The 26,423-nt window shown below is 45.0% G+C and overlaps 1 protein-coding gene across 8 annotated transcripts in view; it reads left to right on the forward strand.

Moving 5' to 3' along the window:
- Nucleotides 1-26,423, forward strand: part of UNC79 (unc-79 homolog, NALCN channel complex subunit) — a 538,994-nt gene that overhangs the window by 50,380 nt on the left and 462,191 nt on the right. For all 8 annotated transcript variants that reach the window (XM_069637971.1, XM_069637972.1, XM_069637973.1 and 5 more), the window contains 3 exons: nucleotides 13,349-13,441; nucleotides 15,813-15,868; nucleotides 25,075-25,204. In XM_069637971.1, coding sequence (XP_069494072.1) covers nucleotides 13,349-13,441; nucleotides 15,813-15,868; nucleotides 25,075-25,204 — 279 coding nt within the window. The remainder of the gene's footprint in view (nucleotides 1-13,348; nucleotides 13,442-15,812; nucleotides 15,869-25,074; nucleotides 25,205-26,423) is intronic.

Raw genomic sequence — 26,423 nt, forward strand, 5'->3', positions numbered from 1 at the left:
TTTCACCAAAATGCCAGGGGTAGCAGAAGTGACATCACACGACCCTTGACCCCTGATGACATCACAGGAAGTGATGTTGTTTGACCCCACCCCGAAATGACATCTCAGGAAGCGATGGAACACGACCTTTCACCCCTTGACAAAACAGGAAGTGGCATCACATAGCATTGTTTCTAAGTAGACTTTGAAAAATATGGTTATGATATCACTGTAAAGTGATATATATTTACACAGGAATGGATCACCATGTTTATCATTAATATCAGCATGTATAGGCCCATATTACAAAATTGCTGTGAACGCAGCAGACGTCCAAGGCCAAAACGATAATGATGTGTTATTATGTAGCACTTACGCTTAAGCGCTTCATATAGAACAAATATACATACAATATCACCTAACCTGTGTTGGTATTAATTTATCAACCTCAGCAGGAAAAAAGGCTGAGTTCACCTTGCTGTGAGTCGAACCTGCAACCTGTAGATCAGACACACATTGCAGCAGCCAGCGTTCAACCCACTGAGCTAACTTACTGGCTATTGCTATCAGAAAACCAGCCACTCCAGAAACAAAGAGCCACATGCTGCTGGCCACAGCCAAGGAGCCTCTGTTTAATTCAAAACAAATTAAAAATGTCATTTTTTGGGGTAGCAAGGGAGACCCCATGGGTCGCAAGGGTGACCCCTGGTGAACCCTAAATAACGTCTCAGATCTGCCACACACTTGGGTCAAGTTTATATATTGCAAACGTACATATATCGGTAGTGAATCATTTTTCCAAATGATTATTAATGCTGTAATAAGACACCTATACAGAATCTAATTAATCATCCATAGGCCGGGTTCACCTAGCCAAAAACTTCACTAAGCAAGTCGCAGTGAGGACATTGGGGCTCTGATGTGGGGGTACGCCAACATACTAAATGGTGTAACAGAAGATCTTTGTTGTACCATTCTGCAGGCCACCAGGGTACATTTCTGTGATTGGTAGAAGTGAGCACTCTTCCGTGAAGGCTTTTTGCAGAAAGCACACTCCAGGTTGCAGTTGCACAGCCCCGCGCCAGCACACTCCTGTGGTGGTTTTACACGTAGCACCTCCAGCTGCTCAAACGCCCACTCCCCATACCGCCTCCATCAATAGGCTTGGAAGGTGAGCTGCAAGAAATGGACTTCCTGGTCATTGGGATTTGCTTGGAGCGCTGCTGCCACCTAGAGGGCAGCTGGTAACAGTGCAGGTAGTGCAAACTAGTATCTGAAGAGGGATACTTGCCCACAGGGTTGATCACAATAAAAATGGTACTCGACCCTCCTAAAATGTCCTCGAGAATGCTAGTGATCAAATCGTTTTTTGAATGCCTAGCGATAGATTTCTGCTGATATTGCCTAACGGAGTGGGACTTTACATGCAGGACTAATAAATACCTATTTAATCCAACAATTCTTTCCCCCAATGATTTACTTTTGAAATGTCACACTACCAAAAGGAGGTAATTAAAATGTAAACCCCCACAGTGTCGGAATTTGTGTGATTTCACGCTGCTTGCCCCTTATAGACACTGCTCTCCGACATTCTGTAATCCCTGCCCCCGGCAAGGGACAGACGCCACCTTTCCCTCACAATACAAAGGGCCTATTTAGAGTTTAGCAGTAACTGTAAAACTGCTGGTATTTGCCGAATACAGCATATTTTACCATCCACCCACTTCAAAGTTGGGTGAATAGCACCGTTGTCATTCCATGGGAATACCATCGGTGGAATTCCAGGCTGACTCTCTGCCAAAAACATGGCTATTTTGACCTCCAACTCAAAAATTCCAAACTTGCACAAAACAGGTTTTAAAAAAAACTTTTATAAATGTCTATTTCTAAAGTGCAGGCACTTCTCTTCGATACGTAAAAAATGCTTTTGCTATGGGTCATGGTAAGTGTATGAAAAGGTGTGCATATTAGGTGCCCCCTCTCCCCCCACCACCATACCCATGTCATCTATAAACGTGTCAGTATGGACCGTTTTCCGAATGAAAAATTAGAGTATGTTTAAAAAATACTGCTTTAGGTTCCCACGGATGGCGGTGGTATTTCTGGAATACCTCAACCAGTGGTAAATTCTGAATTGGGCAGAATTTCAGAAATGCCACTGGCGGAGGATACCGAAAAAATATACTTTTTTAAAAAACTTAGGGGGCCCCCCAAAACTCCTCTTTTCCTATCCTTTTTACCCCATCCCCACACATTTTAACCCCTGACACCAGACCATGGGCCTCATTACGACCCAGGCGCTAATGGGTTAATGGCGCCGTAAAAGGCTGCAGCGCCATTAACCTATTAGCGCCTAATTACGAGGTCCCTTTGCGGGACCCAACCTTAACGGCTGGTTTTACCAGCCGTTAAAGTTGGGTGCCGCAAAGGGACCTTGGCGATAATTACGGTACCGCTAATAGCGGTACCGTAATTAGCGCCTTCCCCATTCCCATTGAGCCCTACGGGGCAAAAATGGGAATGGGGAAGGGCCATGGCGGCATGGGGAATTACCGCCCCGCCAACCTCGCAATGGGGTGGTAATTCCCCATTCCGCCATGGCGGACACCAACATGGACCATGGTGCTAATAGCACCATCGTCCTCCGCCTGGGTCGTAATGAGGACCCATATATATATTTATTTAAAATGCTCAATATTTTTCGATATTTTTTTACGTACCACTCTGAATTTTTTTCAGTAAAATGACTGGATAGCCAATAATGCATTATCCTTTTGTGGACAAAAAACAGTAGCTCACTGTAAATGCACAGAGTGACCAAATAGGAGCTCAAAGTACAATCCTTTCTGTGGCACAGCCCAGTAGACCATGCGCAAGCATGTGCAGACGCGATTCCACTTCTACCCAGGGTATTGTCGGAATTTCCAGAAGCTTGCTGGGGATGTTTAACTAATCCATGAGTGTGGAGCGATAAGCTGGGGAAATCTTTGTATGCCATACCACATTCTGTAGTTTATTTATTTATTTAGTATTATCATTTAAATCGCAGACCTTGCGCGAGAGCAGCAGAGCGCTGTACAGAGTGTGGGTAGCCAGCATTTCGTCTGGCATCTCTTAACCGTAGCGCAGTACTGCGGGTTGCGGTCTGTACGTTGGACTTGGGAGGATAGCTCAGGGGAGCGTGCTCGCCTTGGAAGCAAGACGACACAGAGCACCACACGGTCGAACCCCGGGTCCACGCTTAGAAACCCTTGGGTATTAAGTGCGTTATAAATAACCTATCATATCATATGTGCGTCTACATCATCTTCATGTATGAAGACAAGAAGTGGCGCTCTGGTTCGAAGAGACCTCTTTCAGGACTCGAACCCTGGCAAGGATCCACCTGCAAGCTTATGCTACCACCGAGGAATTGCGGCTTCCCTGGTGCGCTGCCTCAGGGTACTTGATGGCGTGGCTGATCAGAACCATGACGTGTCCCTGCCATGAGATAGTAGGAGGGGTCACCAGAAATGAGCGTGTCCATCCTGATCGTCTCAAAGTGCACCCCCGTTGCTGGCTATGGCGCAAGGTTTCCGATTGTTCGATCGCTGGAATTACAAGATCAATGACAAGCAGGTATTGCAATGAGACTCTCCATTTACGAGCTGTCTGGGTCAGTTCGAGCTTCACCAACATGAAGTGTCTCTCCAAGAGATTCTCGCGAGGTAACTGCATCAAGAAGATCTCCTGTCTTCCGAGAACAACCCGCGCCTAGTTGGCTGCCTACAGAGAGTCTTCGGGATCACCACCCAAGAGAACTCCCTCATAAACATTGACGTGTTCTGGCCTGTCTAACTTGCCCTGGACATTGGGTGGCTTCTGCAGACCCCCGAGAAGGACTAATCCCTGTCTCGGCTATTGAGAGCACAGTGTTTTATGGGAATCCAGGTTCTCAAGATCAGACCCTGAAGTCTCTCCATACAAAACAAGCTCCTCTCTTGCGAGTGCGGGCTAACCGTGGTCCATTAAGACTCCTGGTCCGCGGTGGGTATGCCTGGTGTTGTGGCAAGTGGTCCCGTCAGCCTCTCCACTGAGGGAATGCAGTCTTCTGCCCCAGACTATCGGCATCGTTACGAGTATGGAGGTAGCCATACCGTGTTCCAGCACCGGGTTCCTTCAATGAGGAATAACCGGATCATTCCAACATTGGAGGACCCGGTAATTCCTCCTTGAAGGAACCAATCCCCATTCCCATTTGAGCCCCATAGGGCCCCATGGGGCTCAATGGGAATGGGGATGGAGCTAATAACGGGCCCGTTATTAGCTCCTTGGTACCCTCGCGGGACCCGGAAAGGATGTCTGGTTTTACAAGATGTCTGTTCCGGGTCCCGCAAGGGAACCTCGTAATTGCGCATCCTGTAATGAACGGTGCCGGTCCCGTAGTGACACCCTTCATTACGGGAGCGCAAGCCTCGTAATGAGGCCCTATGTCTAGTTTATACCTGGTGCGATTCCCAGCTTGATCATGTCGTCGCGTCATATGCATCCAAGTGAGAGAGCGAAGCACTCCAGGGCTTGTAAAATGGCCGCGCACTCCAGGGCTTGTAAAATGGCCGCGCACTCCAGGGCTTGTAAAAGGGCTGCTTGAGAGGGAGACTGAAGGGAAAATATACATTTCCGCCTCCTCTTACTGCTCTGCCTGCAAAGCCACCTGGATTTACACCCGCATGAGCTTTTAACACTCGCAGAAAAATGAATGGATTGTATGGAATTCATTGTAAATGCCACTGCTAAGCATACATGGCACGTGGCATTTACAATTTTTAACAAAAGGGAGCGTAAGAGAAGCCCTCAAGGCAATTTCACAGTTTTTACCCTTTGGATTTGCACTCTGGTTTACAAAGGATGAAACCTGCATGGAGGGGACCCAGCGGCATTTAGGTGCTTGAGTTGGTGGTCCACTACATACAGTTAGCCCTTAATATGAATTGACTCCCTAAAATGTTCAAATCAAGACATAAGGCTGCAAGTTGCGGGTCGATCATTACTACTTGCGAACTGAATCTTTATACTGTGGGGAGCCATGGATAAGACGGAGACACAGGGGATTCAAGGTTTTAGCCAAAGACTTTTATTAAAATGAAAAGGGGGGTGGGGAATTGCCTCTCTGTCCCTGCTCTAAGAGGTGTTTCCCCACCTAGAACCAAAACGAAGGGGCTGTCCAATGTTAAATCTTTGCCTCGCAGGGTTAGACAAGCTGAACGAAGATGGCATCAATCCTGCGAAGCTAACTGTAAATCTCTTTTTCAGGGAGGATAGTCTCGGGAGAATAGCTCAGGGGCAACGTGCTCGCCTTGGAAGAAAGACGACACGGAGCAACACAGGCTCGATACCCGGGTCCACGCTTAGAAACCTCTGTGTATTAAGTGCATTATAAATAACCTATCATATCACATATCAGGTCACATTGGAATACAATATAGCAATTAAAACAGCAAAACAAAGCTTTTTTTTCACAGAAAATGGAATCTGTGGTTAATAAGCCTAAAGAAGTATTCTCGTTGGTCACCTCTCTCTCTTCGTCAGCACGCTGTGCCTCTAGTGCGATACCCTCTCAATGGTTATGTGACTCTGTCACGTTTATTTCATAGCTAAAATTGATAAGATTCGCTCTGATATTAGTAACTGCAATGCTGACACCTCCTCCTCCTGGGCTTCTTTCCCAGAGTTCACTTCTGAGGACGTCCTGTCAGCAGTGAATGGTCTTCTTCCTCTCCCTTGTACCCGATGCCTCTGGGGGTAATGCAGGAAATGATGCCTTCCATTCTACCGTGGTTCACTAATGCGATTAACTGGTCTCAATTGCGCCAAAACAAGCCACTGTGATCCCTCTCTTGAAAACGCCTTCACTGGATACTTTGGTTCTATCTAACAATCGTCTTACCTCTCTTTTGCCTTTTTCTATGAAACATCTTGAATCTCTGATCTCACCTCTCTGCTTTTCTGGAATCATCCTCTTTTCTTTATCCTTTCCAATCTGGCGTTCGACAAGGGTGTGGGACCGAGAGTGTCCTGGTGTCGGTTTTCGACGATCTTACCCTGCTGGCAGATAAGGGTGGTGTGGGTGCAGTGATTCTACTTGATCTCTCTGCGGCATTTGATCCTGTCGACCACTCCACTCTTCTGTCTTGCATGATGGCATCTGGCTTCTCTGGTCCTGTCCTGTCCTGGTTTTCTTCTTTCTTGGAGGAAAGGTGTCAATCTCTTCTGCTCCCTCCTTTACTTTCCCCTACCCACCCACTGTCCTGCAAAGACCCTCAAGGCTCTGCCCTGTCCCCAATTTATTTTAACATATACATGCATCCATTGATGGAACTGATCCGCTCTTTCAGCTTCTGGTGCTATGCATATCCTGACGACACCCAGATCCTGGTGCGTTTAGATCTTGACCAGGCTGGGATGTCCTCGGCTCTGCGCAAGTGCCTGGGAGCCGTGGAAGGATGGATGGACCTCATTTGGCTCAATCTGAATGGGGAGAAGACCAAGAACATGGCGGTGGGCCCTATTTATGACTCTTTCTCGCTCTCTCCATCTTTCTGGCCTCTCTCACTTGGTGACCCTCCCCAGCCAGAGAAGGAAGTACAAAATCTGGGAGTGATCCTTTTTCCAGCCGCTCTATGTATGGCTTCTCAGATCGGCGCAGTATGTAAAACCGGCCTCTTTATCATGTGAACTCTTCGCAAAATATTGCCTTTTTTTCCAGCCCACCTCCACCCTATGGTTGTGGCCTCACTTATCAATAGCCGCCATTGACTATTGGAATGGTCTCTATCTGGCCCAACCACTGAGATTGGTTCGCCGCCTCCATCTCCTGCAAAATAGGGCTGCTCGGATTGCTACCGCTGCTCCATATGGCGCCCACATTAGCACTGTGATCAGGGCTCTGCATTGGCTTCCTGTAGCTCAATGCATCAAATTGAATTCTCTTTGCATAGTTCACTGCGCCTATTACCATCAAGGCGCAGATTATCTTCAGGAGAAATGTGTACACTATGCTCCTGAGAGAATTCTGCACTCAAGCCTTGCTCATCTACTAGGGATTCCTAAACATCGTCGAGCAAGATTAGGTGGGCATGCATTCTCGGGACCTGCTAGTATTTTATGGAATGAATCCCCTTTTGCACTCAGAAGTACTGTTAACCATCTTCAATTTAGACGTTCTCTCAAAACTCTTCTATTTTAGCTTTTTGGCTATATTACCTTGTTCATCCTCGTGCCAAGATGCCTTTCCGTGAACGTGTGTGCTACAAGCGTGAGTAATACAACATAACATAACAAGATGTCCAAAACAAAACGTCCTGTGTCCAAAGTACAATTCTGGCCCTCACATTCTAAAAATCAACTCTAAGGTGAAAAAGATTGATATGTTTGGCTTTAAATAGTATACACATGTTCAAAAGGGAAATATGTAACTCCAACACAAACGATCCCGAAGGAAAGAGTTTCTTGTTCCAGAGGGTGGTTCCCTTCCCCTGGATTTCTCTTTACTCTGGTTTATACCTTCAAGAATATAAGTTCCCTAAGTTTCTCTTGATCAACAACACAACTGGCATACATAACAACTTGGCTGTTAGTCTGAGACTTGGTAGGATACCTGGTGTACTCTCCTGCCAGGCTTTCTCTCCTCTTTACTATGTTTCAACACAGCCTTTTACTAGTCTTGATGTATTCTTATCAGGACTTCCTTAGGTGATGTATTTTTCACACTGCCCAACTTGATCTTCCCTAGTATGTTTTCCTGCCAGGGTTTTTTATATGAACACACTTGCAACTTGTATCTGCCCGGTATACTCTTCTGCCAGGACTTTCCTCATATGTATGTTCTTGTGACTTGAATATGCCAGGTATACTCTCCTGCCAGAGCTTTCCTCATATACATACTCTTGCAACTTTAATCTGTCCGGTGTACTATCCTGACAGGGCTTTTCTAATAGGTATACTGCATACACTTACAAACTTAACAGTCTCTTATATTTATTATGTTCTGTCTCTTTAAGAAATATTCATTTGCTTGTTCTTTCTCATATACTTCATTCACTGTTATTTGCTTTTGCTAGGGTTGCCAATGCACCCTGGTGTCCCCGCTTCCCTTGGGTGGACTCACCGGCTCTTCATGGCGTGTGTAGACTCTACCACAGCAATCCTCTGGCAGCTCTTTGGAATTCTGCTCTCTTTCCCTACCTCTGCTTTGCAGCTTCTGTGTCTCTCACAGCTCCTGCTTGACTGTTTGGCATCTCTCTGGTCTTCGGCAATGTGGAGGCCACCTTTCAGTAACTGCAAACGATCAGGAAGCCTTTCTTCTGCATCTGGTGTCCTCACAGCATGCTCTCCTCTGCAGTCAGCTCTCCTCTGTCTCTTCAGTAAGTCAGTTGGCTCCACAGACCTCACACCAGCCCCACTGTCCCTCGGTCGACACAGAGAGGACTAGAGTTCTCCAGCCAGAGTTTCCTTGTCAGCTGGTTTCTCGGTTTCAATCTCCCGGCATCAGTCATGCTCCTGCAACAACTAGAGTGCAGCTTGTGCTCTTGGTCTCCATTGATCTTCATTACTTGGCTCATCTTCTTTGTTACAGTATTTTTGTGTTTAAGGAAAGAGAAGTGTGAGGGTTCAGAAATGAGGGGCAGACACAAAGTTATATTGTTTTCAACATTTACATATTTATTAAAATAAAAAGGGGTTTGGATAAAGGCTTATCTGTCCCTATGCTAGTTAGAGTGTCCCTGCCTGTGAAATAAAACTAAAGCTAGCTGGCCTTGTGTCCGCATTATATCTGCCCCCCACACTAACATACCCATTCAAAAGGTGCAAAGGAAATGTCTCTGTTTCCAAATCAACACAAAAGTTCAATGGTATAATTCCAAAAAAGCAATGCTTGTGTCCAGGGGTTGGTTCCCTTCACCTGAAGTAATTCAAGAAAACTATAGAAAGAGTTTTGTTTAAATAATGTTCTATTCAAGTCAATGCAAATGTCTTTTTCACAAAATACCTTCCTCAGATTGGTAAAGCAAATGTCTCTTTCATAAAACACTCCTCTCAGGATGATATAACAAATGTCTTTTGCATAGAACACTTTTCTCAGGATGGCAAAACAAGTCTCTTTCATAAAACACTCCTCAGGATGATATAACAAATGTCTTTTCCATTGAACACTTTTCTCAGGATGGCAAAACACATGTCTCTTTCATAGAACACTTTTCTCAGGATGGCAAAGCAAATGTCTTTTTTCATAAATCACTTTTCTCAGCATGGCAAAACAAATCTGTTTAACTTCACCAATTGCTTCAAATTATAACGTATCTTTTTCACACAATTGTTCAAAATTAAGATTTACTGGGATACTCTCCTGCCAGGAATTTCTCAACTGAATCTCTAGATATCCTTGTGTACTCTCCTGCCAGGTATCATTCAAGGTCTCTTTTTCTTTCGTTTTACTTTATGGATTCCTGGTGTACTCCCTTGCCAGGAATTGCCCCTTCTGGTTCTTGCAGATCCCCGGGTGTACTCTCCTGCCGGGTATCTCTTTCCAAAAAGGACTCACCTTCTGATGCATATCTTTCACCATGTCTTTTGTACAAAATTCACTTTCCTTTGAAATATAACACAGTTGTACTTCTTTACTGGTTATACCTTGTTGACTCCAGGTATTACTTGCTCCATCTTCCCCCTTAGTGATATCCCACATGAGGGGGTTTGTTCAAGTTCTGTCTGCCAACTTCTATCTTAATATCTTTTGGCTTTTAGCAATGCTTGTTCCAATTTTCCCCAAATTGACATCTCATATAGGGAGAACTGTACCACTTTTGCCTTTCAATTCTACTTCGTCGGTATTCAAAGTAATGCCCCAAGTGTTCATTAGCTTGTTGGCACGTCTTTGGGGCCCCAAACTTTTCTGGGTTGACTCACCGGTGTAACGTGCAGCTATGGCAATGTTTTTTGGTCGGGCAAGGTTCCTCTCTCAGGCATAGTCCTCTCCGGTTCCTGCGTCGGCTTTTCACTCAGTCGCTGATGGAACCATTGCTACGCCACAGGACTGCGTCTCCTCCGGTCCCGTGGTGAACGCCTTACTTCTAGTGGTCCCTCCAGGGCACCTGCTATCACTTTACCAGAGTCCCTCCCCTCAGGTCTGCTACAGTGTTTTCCGGTATCTTCTTCCTTCACAGCTCGTCTCTGTGAAGCTGCTTCTGCCTCTGGGTTCACTTCCCACTGTGTGCTCTCTGCAGCTCTCCTCACCTCTCCTTCTTCTTTGCAGGTGTTTTTCAAGGTTACCCCCCAAAGCTTATTGTGAACCTGACAACTAGACAGCACGTTGTACTTGGTATCACTTTCATTCCCTGTTAACTCCTTGCTCCTCTTTTTCATCTCAGTACTTGAGGCTTTCTGGGACTTAGAGTCCAAAGGATTTCTATACTGTTTTAAGTTACATTGTTGGAAACTTGTGTTATAATAACAACCATTATAACCCATCAATGCTAAATGTTTTTTAGAGGTGGTATGTGAATGTAAAGAGTGAATAGAGTTCTGTTTAGTGGATGTGGGTTTCAGGGCTTTGCCACTGAAGGGTTTTTAATAGTAGCAACATGGCAACAGGGATTCTGGAATTAAAGAGTCTTCTTCACCAGGTAGGGAAGGATACTGCGTCCCTCCTGTTGTAATTACCACTTCCATGCACTTCGCGATCTGAATGACACCTGGCCTAGTAAGATCGTTGTCTGTGTTCCCTCTGTTCTGCCTCCCTTGCCTCGTTGCGACCTCGAAACACATGTGTATAGGGGCGTTATAAATGCCATGCCATATCATATCATATCATATTATATCATATCATATCCCTGACAGCCATCTCCTCCCATATGATCCACCCCCAGGATACCACTCCCAAGGTCAGGATCAGGTAGCGGCTGCTTTCCCTGACCACATGGGAAGAGATTTTAGGCTGGGTGATAGGATTCATCACAGAAGTGAGTTCTCGATGACTTGTATGAAAAGTCTGGGAAAGTGTTTTCAGTAGTCTTGAAAGGCAAGTCAGGTTTTGATGACTTGTATAGAAAGTTAGGGAAAGTGTTTTCAGTAGTCTTGAAAGGCAAGTCAGGTTTTGATGACTTGTATAGAAAGTTAGGGAAAGTGTTTTTAGTAGCCTTGAAAGGCAAGTCAGGGTTTGATGACTTGTATAGAAAGTTAGGGAAAGTGTTTTCAGTCATCTTGAAAGGAAAGTCAGGTTTGGATGACATGTATAGAAAGTTAGGGAACGTGTTTTCAGTTGCCTTGAAAGGCAAGTCAGGCTTGGATGACTTGTATAGAAAGTTAGGGAAAGTGTTTTCAGTAGCCTTGAAAGGCAAGTCAGGTTTTGATGACTTGTATAGAAAGTTAGGGAAAGTGTTTTCAGTCGTCTTGAAAGGCAAGTCAGGTCTGGATGACTTGTATAGAAAGTTAGGGAACGTGTTTTCAGTCATCTTGAAAGGCAAGTCAGGCTTGGATGACTTGTATAGAAAGTTAGGGAAAGTGTTTTCAGTAGCCTTGAAAGGCAAGTCAGGTTTTGATGACTTGTATAGAAAGTTAGGGAAAGTGTTTTCAGTCGTCTTGAAAGGCAAGTCAGGTTTGGATGACTTGTATAGAAAGTTAGGGAAAGTGTTTTCAGTAGTCTTGAAAGGCAAGTCAGGTTTTGATGACTTGTATAGAAAGTTAGGGAAAGTGTTTTCAGTAGTCTTGAAAGGCAAGTCAGGTTTTGATGACTTGTATAGAAAGTTAGGGAAAGGGTTTTCAGTAACTTTCCTAGGTGGGTGAGGGGAGGTATGACAATATACCAATAAGGCATGGGGAATAGAGGGGGGATCCTTAAAAGGAAAAGGGGGATACCATGTCTCATCCAATGATGTCATGCCACTCCCCTGATGGTCACCTCCCTCCATGTGATCTTCCCTCATATAGCAGCCCCCAGGGTCAGGATCAGATAGCGACTGCCGTCCCCATGCCACATGGGGAGAGGTCACCGCCGGGAAAAAAGTGATGACACTATTGGATTCATCACAATACGTTTACAGAACCATTGCTAAAAACATCTAAAGACACCACGAGGACAGCAGTGTACTATGAACCAGACTCTTTATCATGCAGATGTTAATAACATTAGTAAGACCTTCTTCAGGTGTTTATGAATCTCATTAGCCGTGTATATTGTTATTAAGAACATGAGCCTGGTGCAAACCATACAAAGACAATTGATTGTTGGCATTGTGTAGTACTTGGGATGTATAGTGGGTCATGCAATAGCCTTGTGTTGTGACTTGCAACCCCAACTTTTCTTCTTATGCCTGCCACTTTGCTAATATCCAGGAAATGTGCCTGCTCGAATCTGTCCTGAGCAGCACAAGGCACATTTCGACCAATCTGGAGGCCGGAATGTTCTGCACCCTCTGATTGGTTTGAATGTCACTTACCTGATTAGGTGGATTCTGTCCAAAAAAGAACTAGCAGAGTTTTTGCTCAGAATCCTGTGTCGCAGAAGTGTATGCTGTATTGTCCGCCAATTCCCCCACGCCATTAGTTGCCTTACGCGTATCATGTTCATTCTACCCTTCATGCACATTTTGGATCCTGGTCTATTTGAAACAAAGCATGCTTTCTAATAGTGGCTCGTGTGATTCGTTTCTGGTGGTTTATCCTTATCGGTCAATATATAACATGGGATGTTTTGAACTACAACTCCCATCAACCCTAGATGCATAATCAATGGCGAGGGGTCATGGGAGTTGTAGTACAAAACATCTGGAGAGCCACAAGTTGCCGAACCCTGAATTATATGATAACATGCTACAGTCTCTTGAGTATGATTATTGGTCGTTGAGGTCAAAGATAATTTCCGTCTTTTTCCAGCGATCTTCCCAGGATTATTTTCGGGAACCTGGGATTTTTTCACGTTTGTTCAGCACTGAACTTCCTTTAGGAGGGCAAAAGTTTACTTTTCTAGGACAAACATGTACTTTTGTATGGCAAAGACCCGTCATGTTTAAATAAACAAGACATATAGGGCAGTGCTTGAGTTGAAATGGTAGGGGTTGCTGCACTCTACATAAGGATTCTGGGAAGATCTCTTCTTCCTGTCATGGCCCCAGTGTCAGTCAATGGCCACCGGTTGTGCCCATCTTTAGCCAATATTGCGCACAGTGACCCATCTCCACCTGACCTCATAGCGGATATCTCAGTCGTGTGGAAAACCCGCCCCAGGAGGTATTCGGCCCTGTTCCCACTGGATGAGTGTTTGAGCAATGATGCTTCAGGCTCTGTGCTAGCCAGATTACTTTAAGCCACTCACTGTATACTTGTGTTTCCGTAGGCTCGAGCAGGCGAGAAAGTGGAGTGCCTGCCCACGTCAACCTCTCTGCCTCGTCCATGCTCATGATCGCCATGCAGTATACCTCCAACCCTGGTACGTATGTTACTTGAGCACCCCTCCTCCACCGTCTACTCCTTTACACTACTTTCACCTACTTTGCTGTAGACCTTTCTACTCCACTCTATTATACTGGCGTCTTCTACTCTATCTACACATGTGTATAGGCGCGTTACAAATACCATATCATATCATATCATATCATATCCAACACTGTTCATCCGTAGCCAAGGATACTGTATGACGCTCCAGTTGGCCTATTTCTGTTCACTCTTCTCTACTATGACCTCTTGTGTGTTTCTCAACTCTCCCCAATCGTGACTATACCAAAACCTACAATGCCTGTGTTATTTACCCCATGTACTACTTTCCATGTATCCCATGCTGTAAATAATCCCTTGCAATCCTAACTCATAATTAGGCGCTACTCTGAAAAAAGGAGATATTTAAAATACTACATGTGTTTACCTTGGTGCCACCATGCAAATATGTGGTCCTAACAAGTGACACAATTCATAAACTAAGGTTCAGCGCAGGATTTAACCAGACACTATGGCCAGAAAATCTTTTCATTTTGTATTTGGGATTTTTGGGCACCTCAGCCGCAGTACGGCTTCCTGTGATGGTCACCCCATCTTCTTTGTCCTGAGCTTCTGATCTTTCGGGGATCACTCTAAGTGGAGATGTAGCTAATAGCCATCACTTTATCAGGTCCCTGTCCTTTAATCTGTCTGCTCCTCCCACTCAGGGGACCACCAATCCATGGTCACTGTGCATGCAAGGGGCGGGGCTGCTCATCAGCGCATCTCACACACTGTAATCTCCCTCAGTATGATGACCCACTCTACGATCCTCCACCTCTGATCTCCTGCTGTGAACTCATGTGTGACATCTCTGTTGGAAGTTATATCACTCGTCTCTCTAGATGTAACACTCAGCAGCGGTTCTTTCTCTGCTCACTGTATCCAAATGTGGTCTGACTACACAGCTGGTCTGTGGCGCGCATCCCCCAGTTCAGTTTAATGCCAGGTTGCTTTTGTGCGCAGAACCTTGATTCATATCTTCTCTGAATGCCTCCATCAGCAGTCTGAAATGTTTGGAGACCCACAGGTTTTAGACGCCTGTGGTACAGACTGGCATCGGCGAGAATGTATGTATGATTGCATAGACAATGATAAAGTACCAGAAGTAAATGTTGTCATCTTGTATTTGTATAGCACCTTCTGCCATAGTTTATTGTGGCAAAGTGCTTTGACTGTCAGAGAGGCACAGGAGGAGTATGATGGAACATTCAGCAGCAGTAGGGAAAAGCAACGTCGGGTAGATAGTTGGGGTGAGGGATAGATAAGATGCACAGCAAGGCATGAGAAGAAAAAGGTGGAAGAGCTATGAATACAATTGGTCCGAATGATGGTGGGTCTCAACTGTATTCTAGGGGGAGCCGCGCTGAAAGGGGAGATGGCTGTAGAGAGGGCTTGGCTGTGCTGGGGTGGGGGTATGTCTGGTATTTACTCGCTGCATGGTGAGTCTGGGCATGTTGAAGCCAAGTCCAATAAAACAAGCCCTTCTGCTTGCTTCACAAAGCCCCAGACACCATCTGTCAGATATCCAAATTTGGAAAGTGTGCAAAAGCTCCCTGAAAAGCGAGCAAACAAACCTCACAGTTTTTGGTTTGCTCATTCATGTCATGGTTACCAAATTGCTTATGGCCAGACCTTTGAGCCTTCCACAGTGTCATCACCAGTGTCATGGTGATGTAAGGCATGTAAAAAAACATTCCCAAGAAAAACACAGCTTGCAAATCCCCCCTACATACTCCCCCAAGCGCCACAAATTGCCAGGTTCTGTAGATGGAAAGTTGGAAGGAATGATGGGCACATGTAAGTGAGGGTGGGATTTCAACCATGGCTTCCTTGGGAGCAGAAGCCCCGCCCGGCCTTCCTGGAGGTTTCTGGGTCCTGCTAGGGTCCTTTCGGTAATGGTTATATTGGTGAGCGGGCCAGAAATCCTCTTAGGCTGAGGCTTGGCACTTATGGGAGCTAATTTACATAATCCAGCCTTTGACTAGACTTTTTACCCTGGCCTGCAGTTTCTGTGTACTGTTAATCAAAGGCAACAAAACAGGGGTGTATGATCTAGTTAGCACTCTAGATTGACCTAACCAGCTAGTATAAAAGGAAACTGACATCATATTCTCCCCCCCCCCAAAAGGAGTGAATAAGTACCTACATTCACGCTCAGGTTCTAGTTAACATGTGTTTAGCTTTGGGAAAAGGACACATTGATCCCAACAGAGCAAGACATTACCGGAAAATTCACCCTCTACTAATTGATCTAACTAAATAAACCCTCTGTAATTTCAATGTATAAACTAATTACTCTCTTCTTTTGGAAATATTCCTCCTAGTTTATCACTGCCAGTTACTGGAATGCCTTATGAAATATAAGCAAGAAGTTTGGAAGGTAAGTGACCCCCCTCTAAGCAACAACCTTTTCTTATTATGGGCTTTTTAACAATGCCACGAAACAGTAACTTCTAGGAGCTGATCAAAAATAAGTTACAGACAATGTAACCATGCACGTTACCACCCAATCAGGCGTGGCAGTGAGGGTTTTATTGCTATTAGCATCTTTAATCCGGGGTGCTGATAGCAATCAATTTGTTTGAATGAACTGGAGGCGCACTCGTGGCTTATCGTTCCGTCAAACAAATACTTACCTATCATGGTCGCCATGAAAATGGAAGGCAGAGGCCCTCTTCCATTTCCATGGTGGGCTGGGATGCGCGAGCGATGGCGACATTGTCATCGCCGCCAGAGGAATTAACTAAGTAGGGTGGGGAGGGCTGATGGGGATGGGGAGTAGACGGGAGGAAAGGGGAGGTTGGGGCAAGATGGCAGAGTGGGCGCTCCCACTTCCCAGCCTGCTCGAAACATGGGCTTGGATTGTGGAATTCAGTCTGTGATCCGAGCAGGCTGATTGGCTGCGGCACCCAACTCAGGTGCTTATTATGAGTAAGGCACAGATCTTAAAGTCAATACATTGGTTGGCCGATATTATAATATCATATTCTTGAGGTCAGAGCTCTTTAAATCAAGGAAGCAGCGGACAGTGTGACCATGAGCCTGCTGAAGGTTACGTAGCATTTCAGCAGCGTGGTCCACTAAAGACGCCATCGCAGTCGTCAAGTTGGGATAGCATTCCTGCAAGCACCAAGATGATCCTTTCGGCTACTGGTCTGTAATCTTTTGCTCCCTAGATGTTTGTACTACAACTCCCATCTGCACTAGGCAGTATAGTCAATGGTGAAGGATCAGTGGAGTGGTAGCCCGAAACATCTGCAGAGTCATGGGTTGCAGGCCCCTGCTTTAGGCTACCAGTAGATAAGGAAATAAACCCACATAGGAACCTCAGATGGACAAAGGCAGAATTAGGTTCTGCGTTCTTTTGTGACACTGCAGCTAGGAAAATACCCTGGAAGTGTCCTTAAGGTGTATGTGATCAAGCATTATCCAAGGATGAGGTTACAAGTGCAGTAATACTACAAGTCCTAATGAAATATAAAGGCCCTAATGTCAGAAGCATTAAAATGAAGGTGGTTGGCATACACCTAGCAAATATGCCGGAGGCAGGCAGTCTCACCGGTCTCACACCTGAAGTTTGAAGTGAAGCTTGATCAGAAACACAGGAAATCCAATATCTTTGCTAATAGAGAATTAAAGCTATTAAGACGGATATGTGACAAGGCAGATCTTTGACGGACACTTCTGTGGCATCGATCTGTTCATCAGGTGACAATGCAGTATGTGGTCATTGACAGTGCCAAAGACCACGGATAGGTAGACTCAGGCACAGGTGTAGACCTGACCTTTGGTCAGGAAGGCCTCCTGGCTGCCGCCCCTTTTTAGAGGTTCTGGTGCTGCGTGGTGGTGTGAAACCAAATTGGAACTTGGTGCTTTCGAATTGGGAGTATAGCGGTGTGAGGGGCACCATTTAAAGGACTTTCCCGGCAAAAGGGAAGCCTGAAATTCACCAGATGTTTCCTAGGACCTTGGGATCAGCATTCGGCTCTCTACGTAGAGTATTGATAAAAGCATTCTTCAGGTTACAAGAATTTGTCCCAGGTCTTTTTGATGAGTTGGGCTATTGTCAATGGTGAAAGGTCCTAACCCTGGTGATACCGTTGTAACTAGACAATGAGGGGGGTTAAAGGATCTTAGAACATCAAAGCCTGAAATTGATCAAGAGTTTTGCTCAGGGTGACAGTGTGTCACGCCATGCCTGAAGAAAGGGGGATGCAGCAATGTTGACCTTTACCTCTGGGATGTGATTTAATATTGAAAGTGCTGCATCAAGTCTCCATGGAGTTGTAATTAGGGACTTGCTCTGGGAGAGCCCCTCTGAACATGTGTGGGAAACTCCAGTTGAACAATTATCTACATTGGTCACGCAGGAGATGGGCAGTTTTATCTCTACTTATGGCTGGCTTGTATCGACTACTATCGATGTGGTAGGCTGTTCGTTCATAGGGTACGACGTCCTTTCATTGCAGGATGTTTTTTCGCTGGGTTTTATACCGCTGATTTTTTAACGAAAAAAAAAACATTGAAATTTTTAGGCGGGGATAGAAAAATATATATATGGGGTGGGGATAGGGGACTTGAGGGGGGGAATCCCCCAAAAATAAAAAATAAAAAAAATCGATGAGTTTTATTCGTTAAAAAATCTGCTGTAAAAAAACCAGCGTATAAACATCCCACGATGAAATGACATGGAACCATTCAGAGATAGGCTTGTACTTCCTCGTATTGTATTTCAGATGCATACCATGGCTTACCAGGGATGGGAGGTCCTCAGTGAAATAAATGATAGTCTTAGGTTTGCTGGACTTATGCTAGTATTGCTACAGGTGGACCGCCTTGTTAGGGGCTAGGGTATAATGTGTTTGCCAGTGTTGAACATCACAGCTGGCACTCATCTAGGTGAATGTTAATTGAAGGGAACGCTTAAGTAATGACAGCAGAAGTCACATTGTTAAGGCCATTTGGCCACTTGGCTCGGGAGGATAGCTCAGGGGCAACGTGCTCAACTTGGAAGCAAGACAACATGGAGCAACACAGATTCAATCCCCGGGTCAGCGCTTAGAAACCTCTGGGTATTAAGCACGTTATAAATACCCAATCATATCATATAATTTGGGGTCATGTGCTGTTTTTTAAACAATGGATGGTGGTCAAGCTTAATCAAAATACTAATGAGGATTATAGAATGATGTTAGAGGCGGTTCTAATTCGAGATAATGTTGTGCTTGTTAGGGGCGTGCAGCAACTTAAAACTTCTTCCAGGTTTGCGGATTGGTTGCTGAAAGAGTGGCATGGAATCTAAAAAGCCTGCTTCTGTGATCCCTTTGCCTGTGGAGTTGTATGAAGCGTCCTCTTCAGGTGTGTTAACATTTCCTAACAGGCAGGAATGCCTGGACAGGGAGACAAGAGCTGGGCCAGATCATTGAGCTCTACTCAAGGGAAGCTGCTACCCACTTGGGTGGTTGGCCATAGAAAAGGAGGAGGCGAGGCTGGATGAGCACTTGGCAGCAATGTGTTCAGAGGAGTTGTAATTGGACACTGGGATCTCCTTTCAAGTGATGCTATCAGAGAAGTGTAACTCCAAGCAGCACTTCCAAAGCTCCTGGCCTGGAAAAGGCAAGCAGGTTAAGATTAGAGCGCATGGTGACATTGGCGTCAGAGAGTCAGGTCTGAGTGAAGGCCAGAAGTTGTAGTTAATGGTTTAGGAGAACTGTACAGATGCGATTGCCATAAATAACAAGTTCCAAACTGGTGTAATCCCCAGCCAACGTAAACATGCGCTAGTGCTTCCTCTGCTGAAGAAACCTACGCTTGATCCTAAGGTTATGGTTAACTTTAGGCCTATCTCTCTGCTTCCATTTAACATGAAGCTGCTCGAGCCTTTGGTCTCCCCTCTTCTCTCTTCGTTTCTGGAATCTTCTGGATTCTTGGACCCCTTTCAGTCTGGCTGTCGCCCTGGTAGGGGTGCAGAGTCTGTACTTAATTCTGTCATGGACGACCTTGCCCGGCTAGTTGACCAGGGTGGGGTGGCAGCGGTTCTATTATTGGATTTATCCGCCGCGTTTGACACTGTAGACCACCCCACTCTTCTGGACCGGCTGTCTGATGCAGGCATTTCAGGTCAGGTCCTCGACTGGTTTCAAGCTTTTCTGACTGATCAGACCCAGCCAGTGTCTCTGCCTCCTTTTTGCTCCCTCACAGGACAGCTTTTCTGCGGTGTCCCTCAGGGATCTGCACTTTCCCCTTTCCTTTTCAACCTGTACATTCGCCCTCTTCTGCTTCTTTTATTGGCACATGGGTTCAGATACTACTCCTATGCCGATGATACGCAGATCCTGGTTGGGCTTGACCTTACCAGGGCTGACACTGTGGCCCGGATACGTAGCTGCCTGGAAGACCTTGGCGCCTGGATGGCGACTAATTAGCTGAAGCTCAATGGCTCTAAAACGGAGGTTCTGGTGGTGGGCACCTCTAGCCCCCACTCTTTCTGGACCTCTGAGTTCTGGTCGACTTCACTAGGCACATGCCCTACACCTGCGACCTCAGTTAAGAATTTGGGTGTTCTGTTTTCATCCTCTCTTTCCATGGCACCCCAGGTGGTGTCTGTCTGTAAATCTGGCACTTTAAATTCCGGATCTTACGTAAAGTGCTCCCATTTATTCCAGCTAAACATTGGGCTCCTGTGGTGGCAGCCCTGGTCTTGAGCACCACAGATTATTGTAACTCGCTATACCTGGGCCAGCCTAGCTACCTCACTAAGCGCCTTCAACTGCTTCAAAACTCTGTGACTCGGGCAGCGATTCGTCCTCCTCCCCATGCCCACATGACTCCGCTACTCAAGCAACTTCATTGGCTCCCGATTGAGAAGCGCATTCTTTTTAAATCCCTGTGCCTAGTACAATACGCTTTTTACAATCAAGGCACCAAATACCTACAGGAAAAATTCTCCCGTTATGTGCCATCCCGATCTTTGCGATCCCAGTCGGCTTTACTGATCGCGGTTCCACGAGTTAGGTTGTCCCGGATTGGTGATCGCACCTTCTCTGTAATGGCTACCTTATCCTGGAACAGACTTCCCTTCGATCTTCGCGCTTGCGAAAACCATTTAGTTTTCTGCCGAAACCCGAAGACCTTTTTGTTCTAGTACTTGTTGGCGTACCTTACTTTCTACCCTAGCGCCAAGATACCTCCTGGTGAATGTTGCGCTTTAGAAATTCACTTAACATAACATAACATAACATTAATCTATTGACTGCTGGCCAGATGTTGAGCTGTGCCCCATATAGAGGGATGTCTAGGGAAGTGGAATAGGTGGGTAGATGAATAGAAGATTTGATTGCGGGGGGATAAGAGAGGGCAGAGGGAGACTAAAAAGCAAAGAAGGACACTCATTGATGTGGAAAATGCTAATGTAAGCAGAAGAGCTTCTTGAAGCCGTAAATGTGACGAGATACCAGACAATGCGATGATTTGATAAATTGACCCTGCCTTCACGAGGGTCAGTGAAAGTATGCGGAAGAAGGAGTTAGCATGATCGAAGATGACATCTAAGTTCAGTGCCGTGGCACAGAAGGTGGTAGGAACATAATAAGTGGTAGTGGGTTTAGGGTAGGCAGTGGCTGATTGACCCAAACAAAATAACATTTTAAAAGGAGAATCTGAGAGGCTATCCAGTACTTATTAATGGTCAGGCACATACAGATGGGATAGACAATTGGGTGGGAGACCAACCATGTATGCGCTGGACACTCGAGGAATTCTCTCTTGGATTATTGCAATTGAATCATCTTTTAGTCATGCTCACGGAATCATGTATTCTGTTTCAAAAGAGTTTCTTATATTGTGATTTGCCGACACGTGTTTCGACCTTGCAGGTCATCTTTAAGGCCATGAGATCTGGTAAGCTCCTGCAGCGTGTTCTAAGGTGGATGTCCAGCTCGAGTGTCCAGTGTGTACATGGTCTATCAACCAACAGGCATAATGGGGCACTTCCCTATGAGACCGGTTCCAGGCACAGCAGGATATACAACATTCTAAACTACCAAGCGCGATGGTGCTGCATTTCTATTGCTCCCAATTTCCAGTTCATAACTGAGAGCTGGGATCATGATATCTTCAGGTAAAACATCTGGCAATCATCAAAATAGAAAAGATTAGACAGACCAAAAGAAATAAAATAACATCAGAAGGTGTGGACATAGAGAAAAGAATTGGAAATGTCCAAGGCCAGAGCTGCTGGAGGCACCCTGCATAACAAAGGAGTGTGAGTGAGTGGTTTCCCACATAACAGTGGACAAACAATGGCAAATATTATATGGAAATCAAAGTCTAAAAGATATCAGGAGACCAAAGGAAAAGTTAAAAGCTTCAAGGTAAGGTGGTCATGCATGTGCAAAGCACCTTACAAGACCCCTAAGTTAAGTAAAGATGAAGGGCGGTATCAAAGAAAGTTTGCACGGGTGCAAGTTCCGTTACCACTATGGTGAAAATCGCTCTAGTAGAAATAACGCTTACTTCCAATGCATTTTCACACCACCGCAAAGAACTGGCGAACACTGCCATGGTACAAAGGTGCATCGAAAGAATATGTTTTTGGCACTAGGGAAACCTCCCCCTGACCCCCTAGAAAATGTGCGGCTTGAACCAGTGTACATTTTCTGTAGGTTTAAATCGACTTGTGGACGCGAGATAAATAACGACAGAGGGGATGTCGGCGTCAGAAGATTGGGAGGAAGGAAAGCCAGAGTGTTTATTTGAGAAGAGCGACAGCAATTTAAGGGTTGTGTGTAAAAAACAGAGGGATAGGGAAAACATTAGTGGGGTGAAAAGTAATGCTAGAAAGGATTTTTGGGTAGAGGTAGAGTACTCATCTGCAGATCATATACACATCATGCACCTTTTTAAGATTGAACACTCTTTCATTGTGGACCTGGCCACCCTCCGTCCTTCGGGCCAAGGTACCTGCTCACCCTGCCACCCTCCTGCGCTGCCTCCAGGCCCCCCTCTGCACAGGGTTCTGTATCTGTACCCATACAGTCCCCCTCCCACTTTTCTTCTGCACTTTCAGATATACCTTATCTGACCAACTTTCACCTGCCACTTGCTGGCTGCACTACCATGGTTTTTTGCCCCTATTTATTTATCTAATTTAATATTTATTGTGTTTTCTCTCCTCTTCTCCACACTTTCCACCCCCCTCCCTTCCATGCACTTTCCCCCTTTTCCATGCACTTGCACTATCTTAGATGTCTCTGGGCCTAGAACCATCGCTGTTTATTTTTTGCTCTCCCTTGTTCCCTTTCCTTTGTCTGGTCGCGCTCTGAAACACTTGTGTACGAGCGCGATATAAATAAAATATCATTTCATTACATTTCATTTCTTTATCATCAATGGGTAATTAGAAGTGACAATCCCCTCTTAACCCAGAAAATCTTAAATCCGGAATAAATGAACTGCTGAAAATGTTAATGTTAGTTCCCCCTGGGCTCAGCTGGAGCAGAACTGTGCTAAAGACCTTTGTGGGAAAGGCTGCACTGTATCTTCATCACTTGTAAACATTTCAAATGTAATTTCATGTCTTCATATTTGTCCTGTGCTTCACTGAGCCATTTATGGACTTCCTAAATGCAGAAAAAGCACCAAACCTCCAGAAATAGGATCAAGATATGCAAACCTTCTGTAGATTGCACTCTGTTTGAAATATGAGTTCCAGGAGTGGAGCTTGGGGAAGTAGCCCTAAGCTTCCTGGTGGTCTTTGTTTTCCTTGCACACCTCCCATAGTTGCTGTTTTGTCCTTCATTTTCCCTTTAGATTGTGGGAATCAGAAGGAATCAGAGGTCCGCGCGTCCGCGTACCTAGGTACTCAGTGTGTTCCCCATCCCACCCAGGAAATGAACTTCTGGGTTCCATTTGGCTATGTGGTCTTGTAATTTCATCCTTTGATGTTGACCTTGTGCAGGGTCCACCGACCGCCTGCATGGTGCGCGGGAAGCTTCACACCTCTGCGTTAGTGGCACTCATATACCATGCAGCATCTGTAAACAGAGCTTAATCGAAAACTGTGGCCTGAATCTAAATATTTGCAGTGCTTTTAAGATTACAGTTGGGCCCTGAGGATTGCTTCTTCACTTCATTTTCCCTAAAATCATATCCTGCCCTTTGGTTTCCCTGCTTAAGTACTTCAGGGGTTTCTTACCTAGTAAAAGGGGGTGTTTTGGGAGGTCTTCTGTACTGTGGCTAAAGCTTCCCTTTAAGAGACAGTAGTAAGGGCAGCTGGAAACATCCCCAAAGTGACCCTTTAATGTTCTTGAATCTTCACTATTCAATTGCCACTCCAGGAAGATTCCTCAACTCAAGCTAATAAACACTTCCTGAAGCATCCTCGTGCCTTTAGATCACTCCTAGCAACCTTACTTTGTAGTTACTGCTGCCGCGCACTGCCTGCTGCCGCTTTGGAGACGCTTGCCTCTATTTCTATTATGGAAGAACCAGGCCACGATAGAAATGGGGAACATCTTTTTGGGTGGGTGAGCCCAGCAGCTCTGAAAACAGAAAAGGAGGTTTTTCTATTTCTACCAAGACCTCTCTTTATCTTTATCTTAAATTAGAAAAAAAAATGATCTTTTTGGAGCACTGGTGAGCTTTTGCTGAAAATATAAAAAAAATGAATTTTCTATTTCTCTCGCAAGTGTGCACCCACTGGCACCAAAAATAAAAACATCTTTCCTATTTCAAGCGTGCTCACCTTATTTTCATATTTTCAGCACTTACCTTTCTTTAAAAAGAACATATTGAAGATTCCCCACGGCTCTGCAGGGGGCCTGCCAGGCCCGGCCGGTGGGACATGTCATGGACCATGCAGGTGATCCTCCTTCCGTAGGGTTCTTTTGGGTAAACCCTACATTCTTTTTTTCCAGTTGAACCGCAGAAAAACCTTGATCGCTTTAGAGGCCTCTAATCACACAAAATTAGGGTGTTTGAGATTTCATCAAACTAGTTCACCCAAGACTAGTCACCAGGGCACAGCTGAGTTGTTTTCCTGAGACACTTCTGTACAGAAGTCCACCTGTAACTTCCCTTTACTTCAGAAGCCCTTTTCCAACCAACCCCTTTATTAAAGGACCCCTCTTCCTATCTCCTTTCCCCGCAGGATGGTTTTTCTGTCCTCTTCACTTTTTTTCTGCTCTAGTTCTCTCTCCTCCCACGCGTCCTGTCCCTTCTGTTCATCCACCCACATGTCACCATCTCACCTTCCGTCCCTTTATTCTCCTGCTAGTATTTTGTTGTCTTCCCGTCGTTCCCCCCACCCTCCCTTGACATTCACTGTTCATTTTCCTATTAAGGATCCGATTAGGATTTTTGTGGAATTCTTTACAAAGGCGGCTAATTAATTCCACTCAAGAGCACCCAACAGCTTGGTTAGGAAATTTGCAGAACATGCTACAAGAATTTGGTCAATAAATCGTAATACATTTTTGTTGGTACCGTGAAGCGGGCAATGAGGGCCCAAATGTAAGATCTTGGTTGCTAATTGGGTTGCGGTTGGTCCTTGCCAATGATGTTGACATGGCTGTTTCTTTCCGCTAGGACCTCTTGTACGTCATAGCCTACGGGCCATCTCAAGTAAAGCCGCCCGCCGTTCAGATGCTGTTCCACTACTGGCCAAATCTAAAACCACCAGGTGCAATAAGCGAGTACAGAGGACTGCAGTACACAGGTAAGAACATTCAGCAAATGGGCAGTTCATAATATGGGGCTCCAGACCAGAAGTCCCACTGTTTATAGGTGTATTTGATGTTGGTTGGTGGGTAAGAGAGAGGAGGCACTTTGAGAGAAGGGGATTTTCCCGGGATCAGGTTAAATGGGGAAGCCTGCCGTACACCAACCCCTAATTACACAGCCAACAATTTAGCAGCAAGACTGCATAATGTCTGCAAAATACAGAAATTCATCCAAATATGCTCACACAAGCAGACATAACCTTTTCACATTTAGAATATTTTCTTCCTCTCAAATGTTGTTGGCAAATGCTATATGAAAAACAAATTCTTAACCTAGGTCAGCGGTCTGCAACCTTTGGCTCTCCTGATGTTTAAAACTACAACTCCCATCAGCCCTAGCTAGCCAGCATAGGCAGTGGAGTAAAAGGATCATGGTAGTTGTGGTCCAAAACATTTGGTGAGCCAAAAGTTTCAGATCCCTTATCAAGATATTATTATTCTTTTTTTAACCTATTTCTTTCTTTTTTTGTTGGCATGACTCAGGATTCGGTTTTTCTAGTTACACTAAATCAGAGAGTTGTGTTTTAATAAAAACACGGGTGTAGACCTAGCTGGAAGAAGCTTTGATTTTTCCACGACGCTAATGCTGGGTTAACATATACATGTCAATTAGACCCTCCCCCCATTGCATGCAGTTTGTGGTATCATCCACAGGCTCCATGCCAGTCACAGCTCTCTTTAAAGTTATTTTAATATAAAAAAATATTTTCAAAAATAAAAATAAAAATTCAAAATATTTTACAGTGAATATACAAAGTAGGATATTAACAAAACAAAAAGAAAATCCAGGACATTTGCGCCCAATTTAGTAGAAACGTGTTTATTTGTCAAGTTGGCCCTTTGGTGATAACACTTGTTTCGGCCCTTCCTGGCCTTTCTCAAATCAGGGCTAGTAAATCACATGTACATCCATCTCATTCCCTTGCGGGGAGTCAGTTTTTCTTTGTATAGTTGAGCTGGAATGGGTAAAATCCCATCTACGTGAAATTTTGCTGACCGTCAGTCATACGCGTTGGCTTATTCCGATCTCAGTAGGCTATACGCTATGAAAACTCAAGGAAAGAAAATAAACCATAAACCTAACACTTTCCTGTTACAAGTTCTCATGGGAATTCAATATTTATTTATTTGTTTTATTTTATTTGTACATTTATA

The sequence above is a fragment of the Ambystoma mexicanum genome, chromosome 14, assembly GCF_040938575.1.
Source record: "Ambystoma mexicanum isolate Mex_15411 chromosome 14, UKY_AmexF1_1, whole genome shotgun sequence".
In the NCBI taxonomy this organism is placed as follows: domain Eukaryota; kingdom Metazoa; phylum Chordata; class Amphibia; order Caudata; family Ambystomatidae; genus Ambystoma; species Ambystoma mexicanum.